The 18,473-nt window shown below is 35.5% G+C and overlaps 1 protein-coding gene across 5 annotated transcripts in view; it reads left to right on the top strand.

The window, feature by feature from the left end:
- The window catches only part of LOC140151521 (E3 ubiquitin-protein ligase TRAF7-like), a 174,976-nt gene that overhangs the window by 36,555 nt on the left and 119,948 nt on the right, over positions 1-18,473 (top strand). For 4 of the 5 annotated variants that reach the window (XM_072173889.1, XM_072173888.1, XM_072173887.1 and 1 more), the window contains 4 exons: positions 1,876-1,995; positions 2,735-2,818; positions 12,703-12,798; positions 16,572-16,611. In XM_072173889.1, the coding sequence (XP_072029990.1) occupies positions 1,876-1,995; positions 2,735-2,818; positions 12,703-12,798; positions 16,572-16,611 (340 nt within the window). The remainder of the gene's footprint in view (positions 1-1,875; positions 1,996-2,734; positions 2,819-12,702; positions 12,799-16,571; positions 16,612-18,473) is intronic. The other variant, XM_072173891.1, reaches the window with a different exon arrangement.

Here is an 18,473-nt window from a genome sequence, read left to right as displayed (position 1 = left end):
CTTGGGTTAAAAAGACATACTTTTGGCCTAAATCTAAGGCTGAATATCTCAATAAATCCCAATTGTAAACCAACAACAAAATCCAGAGATGGAACAGGGGCTTAGTCAGCTTTTTTGGTGGGAGGGGGGGGCAAACCAGTAAACAAACAAACAAACAAACAAACAAACAAACAAACAAGGATGTTGCAACATAGACAAACATTGAATCATATTTCTAAAAATGAGCTCCCTTATAATCCAATGGTCAGTTTAATACGGGATATCTGTATAGGAATTGTAGTATTAAATAATTCAGTGGGTGTTGCTAGATCATAAAATATTCATCACTACAATTAGTCACAAAATGGTACCACACCATGGAACAGCTTAGTCATACAATGTTATGATAATGACATTTGACGTATAGTTTATATAGTGTAATCATCAGTATGAACTTTAAATCAAATCCAATTTTGATCAACTCAGGGCTTAAATTAACAGTGATCTTATTGGATACATGCATGTGGGTCAGCAGTAGCTACCCATTCTGATAGAAGGTAATGAAGGCAATAATGTAGTTTAACTTGGACCGTTTTTGTGTAAAAAATAGACTTGCTTGTGACGTTTGGTGCTCGGATTTAGATAAGAATAAATAACCCTGTTATTTGACTTCAGAAAATCGGAAACACTTTTGCAGAGATTTTGCAGATTTAATAATGATTTTAGGCATGTACATCAAGAATTTTGGTTTTGGTGGCTCTGTTATGAAATGAAGTATTCATACCATCATCAGATGATGTTTACTTGCATGTGGTGAAATGTAACGATGAGGGACATAATGCTTAATCACAATATTTCATTTATAGCAAATTTAGGACATATTTCCTGATTTACAAATTGTAATTTTTTGGTAAACCGTACAATATACATGGAACCATATGTCTCCAAATCATTACACCAGGTACATAGGTCTGTGTGTATGCCCAGTCTAGACTTAACGAGCTCAATGACTGATTACTTTCTCTTGTTAATTGACATTCCTAACCTATTTTGACAAAACCAGGAAAGTCACATATATTGACATTTGCGCATATTGTACACAGGTGTAGATGAAAACACACGAAGATAAGCTTTGAAATGATGCTATTTTGAGTAGTCATTAAATTAAGTTGAATTTATAGAAATAATTTAAAAGCGTGGAGAATTATCTGATTTGCAGTATTATATGATACTGAGCTTGTAAGAAATATGAATGGTCAATAAATTAATGATTGTACAAATGTTAATGGGATTCAAAGTGTATATGCTTGCATGAAAGGCCTAGCACGTACTTATGCACATGCATTTATATGCCTATAAAGTGGCAAATGGTTCAAAACTCATGTACAGATTTAATTTAGTATATAATTTGCTGTATTGGTTAAAACATGCTGGTCACAAGCTGAAGGTGTCAGAGCTGCATTATGGAAAGGGATGCTTGCTTATCTTCCAACGACATCCATGTCCATAAGTGCAAAAAAAGAACTTTCCCCTGGTGCCAATTCTGAATGCCTCAACAGACTGAGTGCTGGTACTGGCCTATGTAAAGTGACTCTCAAAATGTGGGGTTACAAACCATGGAGCACCTATTGCGATGTCCTCTATTGGAGCAAGAATGCAAAGTTGAGGACCTTGCAAAGAACAATGATATTGCTAACAGCTGTGTCCAGTTTTGGCTAAAACACACTATATCGCCGGGCTATATCGTGTGTTGACACGATGAAGAAGAAGAAGGTTAATACATATCATAACTAAATTTATACTAATCATTCTATATTCCTTTCTTTTTTGTTTCCTATTTAATTCCCCTTGGGACCCCTCACCCTTGACCTTTGACCGTGTCAACCTCACCTGTAGACACCAACAAAGCCTAAACCTTGCAAAACTAGTTACGGTAACCTGTCAAGGTCACAGAGCCTGATGAGGTCACAGAGTCTGACGAGGTCACAGAGCATGGACAGTATGGAAAGAAATGAGGTAAAGTGTCTCATTTGTGTGATTTAGTCTCTTTTGAGTACAAAGTTCAAATCCACATGAAAAATCTTCATCGAATATTGTCACAGGGTACTCTTTTGAATACCCAGAGTTCAAAATAGCAATGAGCGTAGCATTACAAGTGTAATCATGATGTATTTGAACTTCGTCTTGAATGATGTTCTTGGTTGATTGGTGTTCTTGTATTTCATATTGGTGTGTTATTAGTGATCTTTATTTACACCCGGCTTCAGAGAAAAAAAGGCAGTCCCTTGCTCAGATTGATGCGAGCGCCGGTTAATGAGTGACATACGTAGAGGCTTTGCGTTCCCTTCAAAAGGGCTGCTCTGCGCTGACCGACATTTTGATATGTAGCCAATCAGATTATCGGTCTGTTGTTGTTTATGCTGTGCACGCTGTCAAAATATAAACAACTGCTGTTCTTCTCTGCCAGAAACTGTAAATTGTCACATTCCACAAGTATAATCTAGTTTTGATCTGACTATGCAAGGAATCTACCGGTGATACATGATGTTGGTGGACATGCATGGTGGCTATTGTCAAAATGGTTCAAAATTTGGGTACATATTTGAATTCAATGTATTGCTAAAATAATTACTTGTTGTTAAAACATATCATAGCTGAATATATTAACCTTTCTATGTTCCTTTCTTTTATTGCATCCCTTTAATTCCCCTTGTGACCCTTGACCTTTGACCACATCAACCTTACCTGGCTGTAGACTCCGACAAAGCCTAGACCTAGCAAACATAGTTATAGTGACCTGACGAGGTCACAGAGCACGGACAGTGAAGAAAGAGATGAGGTAAAGTTTGACATTTGTGTGATTTAGTCTCATTTTGAGTACAAAGTTCAAATCCACATATAAAAAACCTCCATCGAATATTGTCACAGGGTACTCTTTTGAATACCCAGAGTTCAAATTAGAAATGAGTGCAGCATACAAGTGTAATCTTGATGCATTTGAACTTTGTCTTGAATTATGTTCTTGGTTGATTGGTGTTCTTGTGGTTCATATTGGTGTATTAGTGATCTGTCTATAATTTTTATTTATCACAGTTATGCATGTTTTTAAAACTTGCACGTTTTTAGGTATTCTTCTTTTGATGTGGTTTAGTGTTGTGATATTGCTTTGCTTAAATACTGAACACTTTTGTTTTAAAACTTAGTTATATTAAAACCTACCTGTGCCCTACAAACTAATTTGCATGAAGACCATAAAAAATGAATTCAGTCGTACTTTTATTTTAAAAAGTAGGAACAAAGAGATTATAAACAACCCAATAACTGGTTATTTGAATAGATCGGACTTTTGAATAGTGTTCCTGGATTAGTAGATATGTTTGATGTTTGTTATCAGAAAAACTTGTTTGCATGTTATTTTATGTGATGTACTTTCTTGCAAATTGTATTTAAATTTGTCACCTATATATAGTAATTAGTACACCATGTTTTTATTAACAAAAGTGTCATTTGTCATTTGCATTATAAGGCATGGTATACCTTTTGATATTGTGTTTTTTTGTGTGTGATATCTTAATCAAAGGTCAGAAAACGTGATTGTTGCAAATTGTGCAAATTGGGATTATCAATAAAAAGTGAACTATTTGAAAATACCATGTGTAAAATATGGACTTTGTTGGAATAAATTAGGATTCAATATGACCACTGATATAATTTGTTTGTATGCATATGAACATCATGATAATTACGCACTTAAATGTCTACTGAGTATATGAGTTAAAGACGGCCAATTGGTGAGTGACTCAGACTAAAAATTGCTGTAAACTTTAGACGAGAGTATAGCTGCAATTTTGACAAAAAGGGAGAAATATAAACAATGCGTACAAAAGTGAATTTGACACAAGCATGTCGCGTCGCCAGCCAATCAGAGACAAGATCAATACCAAAGTCTCATTTTGTTTTTTTCAAATCTTAAATAATAAGACCTCTGTGTGACCTTATTTTAAGTAAAGTACGCTTTTTGTCAAAGGTTTACAGCAAGTTATTACAGTATTGATTTTGCCAAATTTGTGCTTTTTACACTCAAACTTTGATCACAAAGACAGGACTCAAAATAAAACTAAAAGCAATAGTTGTTGGGGCAATAGGATTGTAATTTCCTACCAGTATCAAATTGTACTTTATTTCATTTTATAATTTTTGTTAGATAAAATTATTGAAGTAAATTAATTTAAAAATACTGAAGTCACTGTCAATACACTTTGCATAAGAATTTAAGTTCTCTGTTTACACATACAGGTGACAAAACGTGTTTATATTGTAAATCTCAGCAAGTTCAAACTTTTCATAGAAATAAATACAATTGAATTTTTGTGCCACTTAAAATCTTTCAAAGCGAACAAAGTCTAAAGTCTGTTGCAACAGATTTGTGTGCCTACAAATCATAACAGGAGTTATAATATGATCTATTATACCAGGTTTATATGGTGTAATCGTGAATAAGTGTTTGTGTGTGTTAGGAAGCTGCTCTCTTAGCGTGGTGTTTGTACAGGATTAGCATTGCGGTTCAAGGACAGCCTCAAGTCTGAGTCGCGTAATCCGTTGCGATTTAACCCCCCTACTCAGCAACTACGATTAAACTATTGGTATTTGAGAATGAGAAATGTGTAAATTTGCTGATGGATTTGATGATCCGGTGAGATTTGGGAGGTGGCAAAGATGATTTGTAGACAAATAAATGAAACAGTAAGTATCTGTGGTGATGTTATTTTAGGATTTGCGGAGTGTGTCAGAATAAATTGCTTTGAATGGCATGTTGTTGGGATGCTGTCATCTTTATGATCAAGATCTGTGAAGTCATTGGTCCTGGATAGCTTTTGTGTGATGAGAATAGTGCAGTGACTATTCCACATTAACTAGCTTGTATCTCTTAATTGGTAAGATGTGGTCATATGCAAGGACTTCTGAAAGGTACATACAGTACTGCAGAAGGAACTGAAGTATTGTAAGCCTCCCAAATTGAAGACAATTAAGTTACCTTTTCAGAATTTCAATTTTAAAGGGGAAACTAGTATTTCTTCTTCTTCCTTATTAGTGCAGGCCTCATATTGAGTATTGTCGCACTGCGTACAGACAAGCTGTAGTTATTTATACTCTGATACCTAGAGTAGATGAGTGTATTTTAAAAAATGAACAAAAAATCAAGAAGGTGCATCACCCTAGAATTAAAAGGAATTATGTCAGTATGGAGGTGAATGCTTGCAGTGGCTCACTTGTGCATACCCCTCCCCACACACCCCTCTACATGCACCCACATTCATAATGCAAACCAGCGCAACCTGCTATCATTTGAGACAACCGTGTTATATACCATGTTATATACGGTATATCCCATTTCAATGACAAAAACCATTGCCATTATGGTAGCTGCTCATCAACTGGATCATTCAGCCCCATAGACCCCCTAATCCATGTACTTTATGTGCAGGTCAGAGACCTACAACTACCTGTATATCGTACTGGGACCTAGCCAACCAGACAATAAGAAAACCTTGTGAATTTGTTAGGAAATCTTTGTTTAGGAAGTCATATGAGGCCTTCTTGATCTTGGTGCTATTTTAACTTAGGATTTCAAACCGTATACATTTGTACCAATGACATATTGGGAGGGTGAGCCTACTTTTATGGAGAAGTGGGTAACTGAGGTCTCCAAAAGACCAGTGGTGGCACCAGCAATTTTCTTTGGGGCAACCGGGCGGGGGTGCAAAGTGACATTTTTTTTGGAAAAATTGTTCAAATTTCACCCAAAATTGGGACTCCAAATAAGGTGCTGTGGCCATTTTTACCTAAAGGTGCCTTTTTATAAATATTGAATCAAGTTGAACGTTGTCAATTTTTGTCAGGAAAAAATATTACTTTTAGCATTGACAATATATGCACATTTCCCAATCTTGTTGAAAACTGCAAGAAATTAAACATTTCTCTGAAACAAAAACACTTGTAATTTCCTAGAATTTTTGTAAATCACAATTACGTTCTTTTAGCAAGGCCCCTGCCTTCCTCCTTGAATATGGCAAAATATAACCTACATTTGCAATAAAATAAAGAGATTTGGAACCACAAAATACTAAACCATGTATATAGCGTGCAAATGTTTTATTGTTCATATCCGAAAGCCTGTCGAATTCAATGCAGATAAGACTTGTGTAAGCCTCCCACCCTTACTTGTGGGCTAGGTGAGATAAGTGTGCCACATGGTAAGCTAAGCTAACTTTGCAGTTGTGTATTGCTGTTGCAACATATTGGGCTCCATTTGCGATTGGTGCTATGCATTGAGGGTATGTGAATACCTGGTAAGCTTTGCCAACTTTTCAGTAGCAGTGTTGCCATTGCAACATATTGGGCTCCTTTTGTGATTGATGCTATGCATTGAGTGTGTCTTCTACATAGTAAAGCTCTGGTAACTCTCAAGTACACGGTATAAAAATCGACAGGGTCCTCCACACAAAGAATTATTAACCATTTACCTAATTTCAAATTTGGTAGATGCGCATTCACATCTTGTGGCTACTTTCCTAACCCAAATTCTATAAAATCATGCATCCATCCTACATGATGCTATGACGCGATCACTGTAAGTCGTATACATGTATACACAAAAGATCTTGTTGACCGGGCCAGTGTAACACCTGTGGCTACACCCCACTGGAGGAGTGCTTGGCATGCGAGGGGTCCTGGGTTTGTAACCCAGGGAAAAGCTCCAACTTCTTTATTCATCTTCTCTCCTTTTTCATTCCTTCTTTCCTTTCCGATAGCCAAAAACCACTTTCAGCTATAGGGTTAACCTACATCATATTGCAAGTCTTTGAAATCATCACATCCTGGTATGTAAAATTTGTGCTAAATAATGGTGGCAAACTGGAGACATAGGACTATGATGAGGATAGCTCAGTACCAGGAGAAGGTTGGATTGGGGAAGTCTGACTTACAAAGTTCCCTTTAATTTCCCTTTGGTATTTAGGGAACACCATAAATTAACACCCTGTAAGTCTATGGCAGCCTTATTTTAAGCACACAGGAAGCTGTTTTGACATTTTGTGATACTATTTGAATATTTATGTTGAATTTGTTTCAGGATACATATACTGAGGATGGTTCATTTGAACAGCAACTTTACTTTTACAATACGCCAGACAAGGCAAGAAATTTGAAAAAGTTGCACGAAAGTTGAAAGTTTTAAAATTAAAGTTGCACTAAATTTGCAAGTTCACCAACAAAGTTAAAGTTTGAAGTGGAACTAACATTCAAGACAGATATTGTATGGTATTTACTTATCTTTACTTCTGAAGGTTTGTGAAACCACAATTCTAGTACATGTAGGCCTAACATAACATCCCTTTATAAACACACTCCGTCTTACTGCCGTCCCTTGTTACGCAGTTCAGTGAGCCAGTCAAAGTAACATAAGTATTTTATAACAGACTTTGTATTCATATAACTGAAACACACATTCTGAAAAATCCAGAAAGTTAGTAGCATGCTTAAAGTTGTGCATGGAAGATTTAGAATTCTCCCCAGCAATGGATTGAGACTATGTAGGGCTCATAGTCTCATTTTGTATTTTTCAATTCTTAAATGATAAAGACCTCTGTGTGACCTTATTTTAAGTAACAGGAAAGGCCTGATTCAGCGGCTATATGCTGTATACACAAATGCATCCATGTCGTCCCAATCCATTGATTTACCCACACAATGTTTTTGTACCAAACCCAGACCCAAGAGATTTGTGTTTCAAATTGGATCAACACAATGGTCTTTGAAAAATGCCCCGTAATCCCTTATTTGAGTGATGTTGATATCCGTGTGTGGATGTAAGCCAATTAAAATGACCAGTATTGAGATTACATTGGGTACAATAGATATAGGATGATAGCAGTGTGTCTTGATCCAAGGTGAAGTGTGGCTTACGTTACTTGAGCAGGAAAACAACAGTCAAACTACATTTTAGATTAAGACATCACTTTGTTATAATGGATTGAGAAATGTGTAAACCAGTGTTGTTTATTTTTGTCCAATTTGAATTGTGAAGTCGCTATAGAGGTTATTCCTCCTTTTGCCATCTCTTGGGTACAAATTGATTTGTGTGTACTTGCACTGAATACTACACACAGAGTGAGGTGCATCACATAACTGTTATTATGTATTTGCACTGTGTTTTGCGTTTGTGCATGACGAATCGAATGCTGAAGGCACCCAAAAAAGGCTTGTACCTACAAGATGGGGGGCATGTGACATCACATGCATTTCCTCTATACTACTTATAGATGCAGGTGATTTGATTGTAAGATTGTGCACACTTTTAGGATAAAATTTTTGGTCAAATACACAATGTTCTTGAGGTTGATTGGTGAGCTCTATCATAGAAAGAAGCCTTTAGTAATGGTCTCTAGAAGTGAGTGGTAGGCTCCACCATATTACAACCCTACTAAGGAGCTTCCTGAATTGCCCACTTTTTCCAGCCATGACCATAAATATATCACGAACAGTATACATTAATTTTATTTGTGTATTTGTTTGTTTGATTTTGATGTATTTATTGTAGCATTTGTTAAGAAATCTATTTTATTCGCTTTTATCATTCAAGAAGTTGACAAATTGTAATATAAATAGACGCTTGAAGGGGTAACTAGTAATCGAACTGCATTGTGGGATTGAAATTCAAATTAATAAATACTGCAATTAAATTGTTCCTGTGGAATTTGATCGCCATCTCAGAGTAAAGGAAAATGGACTCATTTTGTAGTTAACACAATTAAATCATTACCCAGTTTCATAGGTTGCGAACAGTGCAATGAGTTGGACAGTTCAGCAAAGAAAAAAAATTATATACTGCCCTTAAAGCTACCAAGACTGGTCAGTCAATGCTATTTTTGCTGCCACAGACAATATTATAAAATGAAAAATATGGCAGTAAACGATGGTTAATACAATTTGTCAGGGTTGTTTTAAGAATATATCAGACTTATGGGATACAAAAAGTATAAAGAAAAAAACATTTTGCACATTTTATACCAAAAATATGAAAATTCAAATGTATATGAAAAAAAAACCCAATGCAACTCAAGACGTTTTCTATTTTTGAGCCAGTTGGAAAGAGGCAACACAACTGTTGTTTTGGCTTAGCAATACTGGGCATGTTTGTCTTCTAGTATGGATTTATAGGACGAAAAAACAGGAAAAATGGCAGTAATGTGATGTAGTGCATTTATTAATTTACTTCAACCTGCACAAATTATTATGAGGAAGTGATATGATAATGATTATTAATAATAATTAAATTGTTATTAAAGTGACCTCTTAGGTTTGTCTCTAAGGCGACACTGACCATTAGGTCGCTACATTTTTCTTCAAGTGATTGACATTTTAATAAACAATATCATCAAAGGTAAAAATATGTATCATTATAATTCAGGTTGATTACTGTAAAGCATGTGAATTTCGCAAGTAATATGGATTCGCAACATTTTCATGCTCGCAAATTTATGTTTAATTTTCTTCCTATTTATAGCCTTTGGGAAAATGCATCAATTTTGCGAAAATTACATGCTGCAAAAGTGATAATTCACAAAGATAGGTCGTGAAAATATTGTGCTTTACAGTCGTCATCTTGAGATAAGGGTATCAATTTTTAAACCAAATTTGGTATTTTTAACCCAAATGTAATAAACAATTGGTGAATTAAAGGTGCACCTTAACTCTAAACTTAATATTGAACATTAAACCCTTATGTTAACTTTATTCAACAACTCTCCCTATACCTTTGTACAGGAGCCAACCGTTGTTAATCCGTGATGAATCCACAGTTCAGTAGCGTATCTGTAACGTTAAGGTTACGGCGTTACGCATAAAGCGTAAAATTCGTCATGCCTGGAACATGAACTCTCTTATTTTGGTGGTAGCAGCTAAATATTACCGCTTTATTCTTTAGTTTCATTGCTGATATCAACAGAGAAATACCGCGATCTTCTTGTAAGGTTGAGTGGCAATGACAAACGGACATTCCGAATGAAATAATCATGTGAATTAGATATTTTTAGCTTGTTTCGTTGTTGAAAGGGATTCAACCATGTTTCACCGTTGTTCATCACCGATTAACAACTCGCGTCCGGCGTGTCTGCGTGGTTTACTTCACTTGGGCAGCTAAACCACTCAGACGTGTTAATCGGTGATGAACAACGGTGAAACATGATTGAATCCCTAAATCTTATATGGGTGCTCCATGAAATCAACCTGAATAAGCAAAAAACAATCAAACACAAAATAAGCTGTTTTTAAATTAAAGTAATGCATTTTTAGAAATCTCCCTAAATCTTTCATCTTTTCTGCTAAACAATGTGAAGAAATAAAAATGTTTTCTAAACGAGTGAAAGTTACAGTCAGTAAATCATAAATTCAGCATTTTTTGCCAAAAGTGATTGATTTTGACTGAAAAGTTTTGAAGAAAAAAAAATTAATAATCTGGACAGACCGACTCTACTTGAAAAGTCTGTTCGCCAGTGAAACAAGATTTTTTTTTTATGTTGTTGCCTAAATCTTTCTAAAATTTAAAGTTTATGCCATCATTGCCCTAAAGTTTGACTAATCTTTTTGTATGATCCAACATGCACCTGCATCGGCACACCCATGTTACAGTGAGGTGAAGTACACTCACTCAACGTCCTTATGAGTCAACTGCTATAAAACCACTCAATTTCACTGTTTTACCAATACTTTATTAGATTGAATTTGTAGTACATATAGCTCTTGAGTCATATAATATAAACATAAAAGCAAGATTTAGAGGCCTTGTCTTTTTGAGGACTGAGGAGTGGTTGCATACAATCACATGTTATAAGTACCTAAAATAATTGCGATGAGTGCAACAGCATGCCAAAATGCAGAGGTATAATGAAAGCAGTGTTATTGCAATAGACAATGCACGATCTGAGGTTACTGTTCCGAACCTAGGCTACTTTTTGTACATTACAATGCATACAGCCCGTAGTATGTCCCTGTATAACAGTACACATACTGTATGGAACAATGCGTAGTATCAACATGTCCATCAATAGCTTCAGATTGAGCATGTTATGTATTGCAATCAAACATGGATGGACAGCACATTTAAACTTCTTGAGAACTTGAGTGTGATTTGCAGTATGCATAGAATTGTCAAAAGACAAGGCAAGAATCTTAAAATATTTGATTACAATAAAAGCTTTAAAGGCAATACTTTGAAGTTGATATTTCTTTATTTCATTAAAAAAGTAGTAAGTAGTCATAAAGTTTTGGAAGAAATTGTTTTCCCATGTTATTTACTTTGCCTGCACCAGTATGGGCTTTTCCATTTAAATTGTCCATACCCCCGTGGAAGTTATAAGAAATCTGTCACCAAGGGTAGAATGTTTTCAAATGGATTTAACTTGGGTAATTATTTTGAAACCCATCTCCCACTGTATATAGTTTCCTTTGTCTCATATGGATATGTTCCCTGAACTTCCACAACTGGGGTGAGTATTTAAAATGTAAACTACCCAATGGCCTATTCTTTTTGAAACCCATACTCTCTCTGTGGAAGTAAATCTAAATCTTCCATAAGGAGTGTGGATTTCAAATGGAAAGGGTTGACTTTTGAAGATTTTTCCTGCAACTTTTGACAATTTCCTGTCTTATAGAAACAAATGGTTAAAAAAAATTGGGTGACTTTTCAACATTGGCTCCCGCGACTTCCGATAGTTTCCTGTCCCATAGAAACCAATGGTAACAAGAAAAATTGGGTGACTTTTCGATTATTTACCCGCGATTCGGGCTGAAATCTTTTGGCAACCCTGTTGGTGTACCACAGGGTGCACACAGAACTTTCTTCTGTTGATTATGATTTGTAGATTTTCTTGTTTATAATATCTTTAATCCTTGATGTGATTTATTCCCCAAAGAAGTTAATATAAAAGAGTGTAGATTTCAGTAGCTGTGTGTAATGCTGTGGTAAGGCGGCCATATTGGATTGTCACATACAGGGTCCAAAATTGTGAACCCCCAGCATAGGCATAAAGGCCATAAAGTTAACAATAATTGGTAGGTTTGTAGATGTACTGCAGCTTTCTGCACACTATCTCACCACAATGCATTACATACAGAGCACACACTTATTTATCAAAGTTTGGAGGTGCAATATTTTGCCCTCAAAGGCGGCACATAAACAGTGATGTTAGAGTTCCTCTTTTCAGCTGAATTCTTCGTTTTTGGTTGACAAGATTTACACTGTTTTTCAGCATTTTTTAGTAATCTTCCTCTTTTTTGGTCTGTGGCCTCTCACACCCCTGATAAACACAGTGGAGTCAGTAGTCTCTAATTTATTTGATGCATGGTTGCCTAGAATTTGTGTTTCTGTACTTTTGCAGGGACTGCCTTTTGAAAATGAGAGAAGAGCTGTAGAATGCTCTGCTGATCTCTTCAAGAAGAGCTTTAGAAGAGCTGTTTGCACCTGTGGCCATTAAAGCATAAAGAATTTAACAAGTCATCTAGAGGAGCTATAAATCGCTCTTGCAAATCCAACTTTAGAAGAGCTGTAGAGGAGTGATTGCTCTCACTCCTCTCAAAAGGCAGTCCCTGCTTTTGCATGATATAATACAAGCATTACAACTGGTTTAATAACGTGGATTGTTTTTCTTTTGTAATTGTGTACAGACGGAGGTATTGGTGTTCACCGAGCCACCCAATCGCAAACTATTCTGTCTACTATGCAAGAATGTCTTCAAGGATCCAGTCATCACAGTGTGTGGGGTAGGTACCATGTCATGTGAATAGTCATGTGACTAGCTAACTATTTTGGTGACAAAACCATTGTAGATATTTTAGCAATGTTTTATGCATGTTAAAACATGGAAGACTCAATAGGTTTTAGCAGAAAGTTGAGTTAAGACTACCGCAAATGGCTGTAACTCTGACTACAATAGCCAACTACTCTGTTCCAATTCCAGAAAAATCCAATTCCAGAAAAATACAATTTTTAGGTATTTTAAAATCTTTCAATTTTGTTATTGCAATTGTAAGAAAACATGCAAAATTGTGCAAATATTAAAATTTTACTTCCAATGCCGATCCCATCTAAAACATCAAGATTGAGCTATGTTTCTTTTGGCAAAAGATGAGAATATATATTTTAATCCCAAAAAATTATTCAGCAACCCTACATAACACATGAGCCCTTGCAGTCATAGCCTCTATGAATAAAAACTAAAGAAGAGATGCAGTTGTTGCTGGGCTATCTAGGCTATGGTCCCGGGCTATGGTAACATTATATAGCTAAGTTAAAAAAATATTATCCAAGTACATCAATAATGCAACAGAAGTGTATGAGCTTTATATGTTAAACAAAAGCTAGCACTTGATACAGAGTTTGTGCTCCTACACCATACTACTCACATCCGCATGTCATAAGAAGGGATATGTCAAGAAAGTCTCTCATAATCTGTGCAATCTCCTTAAATTGATGGTGATTTCTCTATTTCAAGGAAAGCTGCTGCTGATGAATTGAGTTGGAGAGGATTGAAATCAACTTGATTTGTGGAAGTGATTCATTTACAATTCATTAGACATGGTTTAGATTTTGTTTGCTTACTTGTTTGCTTAATTTAACTTATTTATTTTAATCAGTTGCACTGAAAAGGGAGCTTTTCTCTCCTTTTATTGAAATCGATTTGAACGCCCTGCAATTTTAGAAATCTTATGAAAAGGCAAGTAAGTTAGTGAACAAATTCAACCAGTACCCCAATTAAGTCCACATCTTCAGGGGCCATTTTCACTCGTCCAAACTCAAATAGTAATGTTACAATGGTCCACATTTGTGACACTTTGCAATATTTCTGAATCACAAATCAACATTAGGTAATGCCATGGATTGATGTTGAAGTCGGCATAGTCCATAGAGCTGACTTTGGTGAAAATATTTCACCAGTCCTGCGGTCCCGCAGGAAAGCAAATCAGCGGACCAGCAGTGATTTGAACTAGCATTTTCAAGCTTTGAGTGCAATCAAGCAAACCAAAAAGAATCAGAAAAAAACAAGAGTAAAATGGTAGACAGACAAATAAAGAAATACAAAGGTTTATGCAAAGCACACCAATGGGAGGAAATGTCATCTTTGCATTCTCATTATATCTTTCATGATCCCATCATATTGAGGCAATTCACACAAAATCCTTAATCTGGATTAATATGGTTCTTCTTAAATACAGATCAATGTTGCCTTGTCTGTATGATATAACTTTTACCCAGTAACAGAGTCAGTGTTGCAAATGTGCATCATGCAATACGTAACAGAAGTGTGCGGTAGAAGCGTTCATTACAAGTCGCAGAACGTTGCGGATATGCATTCACAGTGCAATATTTTGGTACGCCTGTTTTGATAAAGTACCATTGAAGAACACATTGGGTATTCCAGTTGAAATCCATACACCCCTTATGAAAGACATGACCCTAATCTCCCACACAGGGGGTGTATATTTCAAATGGAGTCATCCATTCAGGTAAACCCATTTACAATTCACATCCCCTGTGTGGAAATATAAGGTCACATCTTCATTAGGGGGTGTATGGGTTTCAACTACAATAACCCATTGATGTGCATCAACAGGGATCTCCTCTCTTATACAGATTACCCTATTTTCTGAAATTTAGAAGGAAGAAATTGTCATATTTTGAACATTGACTATATTCACACTCAGGGAATGGGAATAAGAGCTGTTCCTTAGTGAGGGATGCTTTGGACAGAATGCTGAGCCTCTTAGCTAGGCATTTCCTGCTTTAAAATCCAGCATGAAAATGTTCAAGTTACCCTTACACCAGCAATGCACTGTATAGTGTGTTTCCATAATGGTGCTGCATGCTCTGTGCAATACCAGGCACAAATGCATTAAAAGATACACAATTGTTAAAATTGTGTAGACTATCATTCATCAAATTAAGATTTAATTTAAATCTGGTCAACCAGACATACCTATTTTTGACTGACGGGCTGACATTTTGACTGAAACCTTCAGTCTTCTGCTGGGTAGCAATTATGCAGTTATAAACACATCATAAAAAGACATGAACTGAATCTTCCACACAGGGAGTGTGAATTTTAAATGGGGTTACTGGATGGGGTCTCCATTTGGAATCTGCACTCCCTGTGTGGGAGAGTAACGTCATGTCTTCCATAAAGGGTGTATGGATTTCAACTGGAATAGCAGATTGAGACTAATCAGTGTTGCCAGTCTTCAGGAAATTTCCTGATTTCAGACAATTTTACTCGGATGATCCTGTACAAATGTACAGGCAATGTACATTTTTCAGGATTTTTTTTTGCCATTTCAGGATTTTTTGACATCACTGACAGGCATCTCTGACTAATAGAGACACTGATGTTTAGTAGTTCAAGTTTTCAAGAAGTAAATTTTGTAATGAACATACTGTAGATTTTTTTATTGAAAAATGTGTCTTTGTCAATCATGGCATATATTCCTACATGTATGTTTATTTCATCATATGTAATAGCTCATTATCACCATTACTATTGTCACGCTATGAGTCAAATGTGATGTCTCTATTTTACATTAAAGGGAAATTAACAGATCTAAATAGTGTGTCATTTTGACATAGCATCAAAGGATATTAGCTAAAACAACATTGAAAAGCCACATTTTGGATCAAAGAACTAAAAAATGGTAAAACATGCTGTTTTTAGCACTCTCCGTCAATGAAAACATGATTGTGTCATGTGAAACCATTTCTGTAAATTCCTAGTGCTATTTTTAGATTCAACAGTTTTGTGTTGATTTGCCCTCGATCACATGATCATGTTGGATCCAACAATTTTTTTTTCGAAAATCTTGGATTTCTCATGAAATACAAACTTTCAAACCTAACAGTGACACTCAGTAATGTGCAAATGGATTATCATTTCAGATGATAAAGAGAGATTTTTGAGCCCAGAAAAAATATATAACATCTCTGAATGGACCTTTGAATCAAAGATGACATTGTTAGCAGACATTGCCATGATGGCTTGAATAGTGCTCTCATTATGTTATTCCTTAAATGTAAATTGCTGTTAAATATCCAAGTTCAAATGTGATATTCAACGTAGGTCTTTCAAATTCCATATGTTTTAGTACTTTACAACACAGAAACTTACATGTATCGAGAAAGTACAAATTTAAACACAAGTTCTCAAAACTTACATTGTGGAGGTTGGTGGCCTGCGACACGTATTTGATGTCATATTCACTAGCAATTAATAATATTGTCCCACAAAAAATTACATAACTGATGTATGTGCAATTAGAACCACCTAGAACCTGTTATTTAAAGTCATATATATGGATACAGATACCACACTAGATCATTAATTGTTCAATTAGCTAATGGGATGCATATCTGCAACCAACTTATACGTCACTGATAAATTTGCATACCACAATACTTCATTGTTAACACCTAACACAGATTGGGACGTAATTACAAAAATACTCATGAATAATATATTTTTGATTTCCTTCTCTTTGTCTCATTTCAGCATACCTACTGCAGGTTATGTGTTACATCAAGCCTATATGGTAAGTATTTCTGGTGCCTCACTCCACTTGAGTGTAATGGGAAGCTGCTGTCTAAATGGTAGTCACAATCTTACTGCTGCTTGCTTGATAGTAGTTATGAGTCGTTCGATTACCACACATAAATATTGGGCTATTCCAGGTGAAATTGATACACCCTGTATGGAAGACACAGCCTTGAATTCCCACACAGGGGTGTAGATTCCAAATGGAGTTACCCATTCAGGTAACCCCTTTTGAAATTCACACTCCCTGTGTGCGATATTAAGGTTATGTCATCCATAGGGGGTGTATGGATTTCAACTGGAATAGCCAGACATCTTGTGAGAGTAAAGCAAAAGTGAGTGAAAGTGACTTGTCATAAAATGGCAACATTTAAATATCAATACAATGTTCTATATGAGTCAAGGAATATTTTTATACAAAACCACATAAGTACAAAAGTAATGAACGATATCTATATGCTAACCCAGGACATGAAATATTGTGGATTCTGGTGAACAAACGCCTCCAAACAAACACATCTGCCCTTACTTTGTCATTATTATAAATTGATTCATATTATAGAAAAAATAGTAGTTCACAGCTGGGTCATTTCTGCACCCCCATTTTACCAGATGACCTCATGTGCACTTTTATAAGTGCTATACTATCTCCGTAATATGACAGGGAAGATACACCAAGATGACATAGCACCAGAAACAGAGGATATGAAATTATTGGGCCAATTTGTCATGCAATACAGATTTGATGCTGATGTGTTAAATGTATAATTCCTCCTATCTCCGTAGGCTTAATTATATACTCTCATAACTTCAGTCATGGTTCTTTGATCTGCATCCTCTATTTGTAACTTAAATTTGACATTTCACTTCTGGGGTGTGTATTTTGATGTTTGACCTTTTCGAAAGGTCAATCTTGATAATTCAAAATATTGATGATCCTAAGGAAGTTAGAGCCATAATGTGAAATATCCCAATTTGGAAATTTTATTATAGCAGATCTGTTTTATAATATTCAAGTTCAGTTTGGAAAGTTTATGTTTTGGTGCACTAAATGTGCCTCTCATGATCCTGAGGAAGTTAGAGCCATAATGTGAAATATCCCAACTTTGAAATGTTATTAGGCAGATTTTTTTTATTTTCATGTTCAGTAGTGGGTGGAAGTGTCATGTTTTGGTAAAATATTTGTTTTTTGCACAAATTAGCACTTGTCACCAAAATGAGTTAAAGGCCCATTTAGTGATTGTAAAAATCATCAAAATTCAGATTTTGGTAGCTTTGTCATTGTCATAGATGTGCTAACATAGCCTGCTAGTGGTTCAGCCGAAAGCTGTGTATTTAAGACAAAATAAGGCATTTTACATGAATCTGTAATTCATATTCTGACAGTATTTAAATTAGCTACATGTATTTGAATGGGGCTTCAACTTTGTCAATACTGCTGTTTTCTTTGTTTTTGCCAAATTTTTAATTTCAAGTATACCAAATCACAATTTGAATGACTTATCCTTTACTTAAGCAATTTATAAACAATTTCAATTTGTTTACACTTTCTCTGGGATCATTGAATTGGACTTTAATAACCCACTTGTTGGTAATTGCAATGTGGCAATTCCTAGTTATATTCTATTTCTAAAGATATCTTTGGTTTCTGTGTTAACAAAATAATAACTATGAAATTGAATAAACACTATGGCAAACTAACAACTTCTCTAGCATGAAAAAAGAGCTTTTCATATTTTGAAAAATATATTAAAATATCAATTCAAATCAAAGTTTATTGTGTAAAAATCAGGGAACCAGTCTTTATCTCTTTGCACAGAGCTGGTTAACAACGCAACTGAATAGAAAGTTGCATTTCAT

This window comes from Amphiura filiformis, chromosome 4 (genome assembly GCF_039555335.1).
Source record: "Amphiura filiformis chromosome 4, Afil_fr2py, whole genome shotgun sequence".
In the NCBI taxonomy this organism is placed as follows: Eukaryota; Metazoa; Echinodermata; class Ophiuroidea; order Amphilepidida; family Amphiuridae; genus Amphiura; species Amphiura filiformis.
Note: the sequence above shows the minus strand (reverse complement) of the source record. Positions and strands in the feature narration are given on the sequence as shown.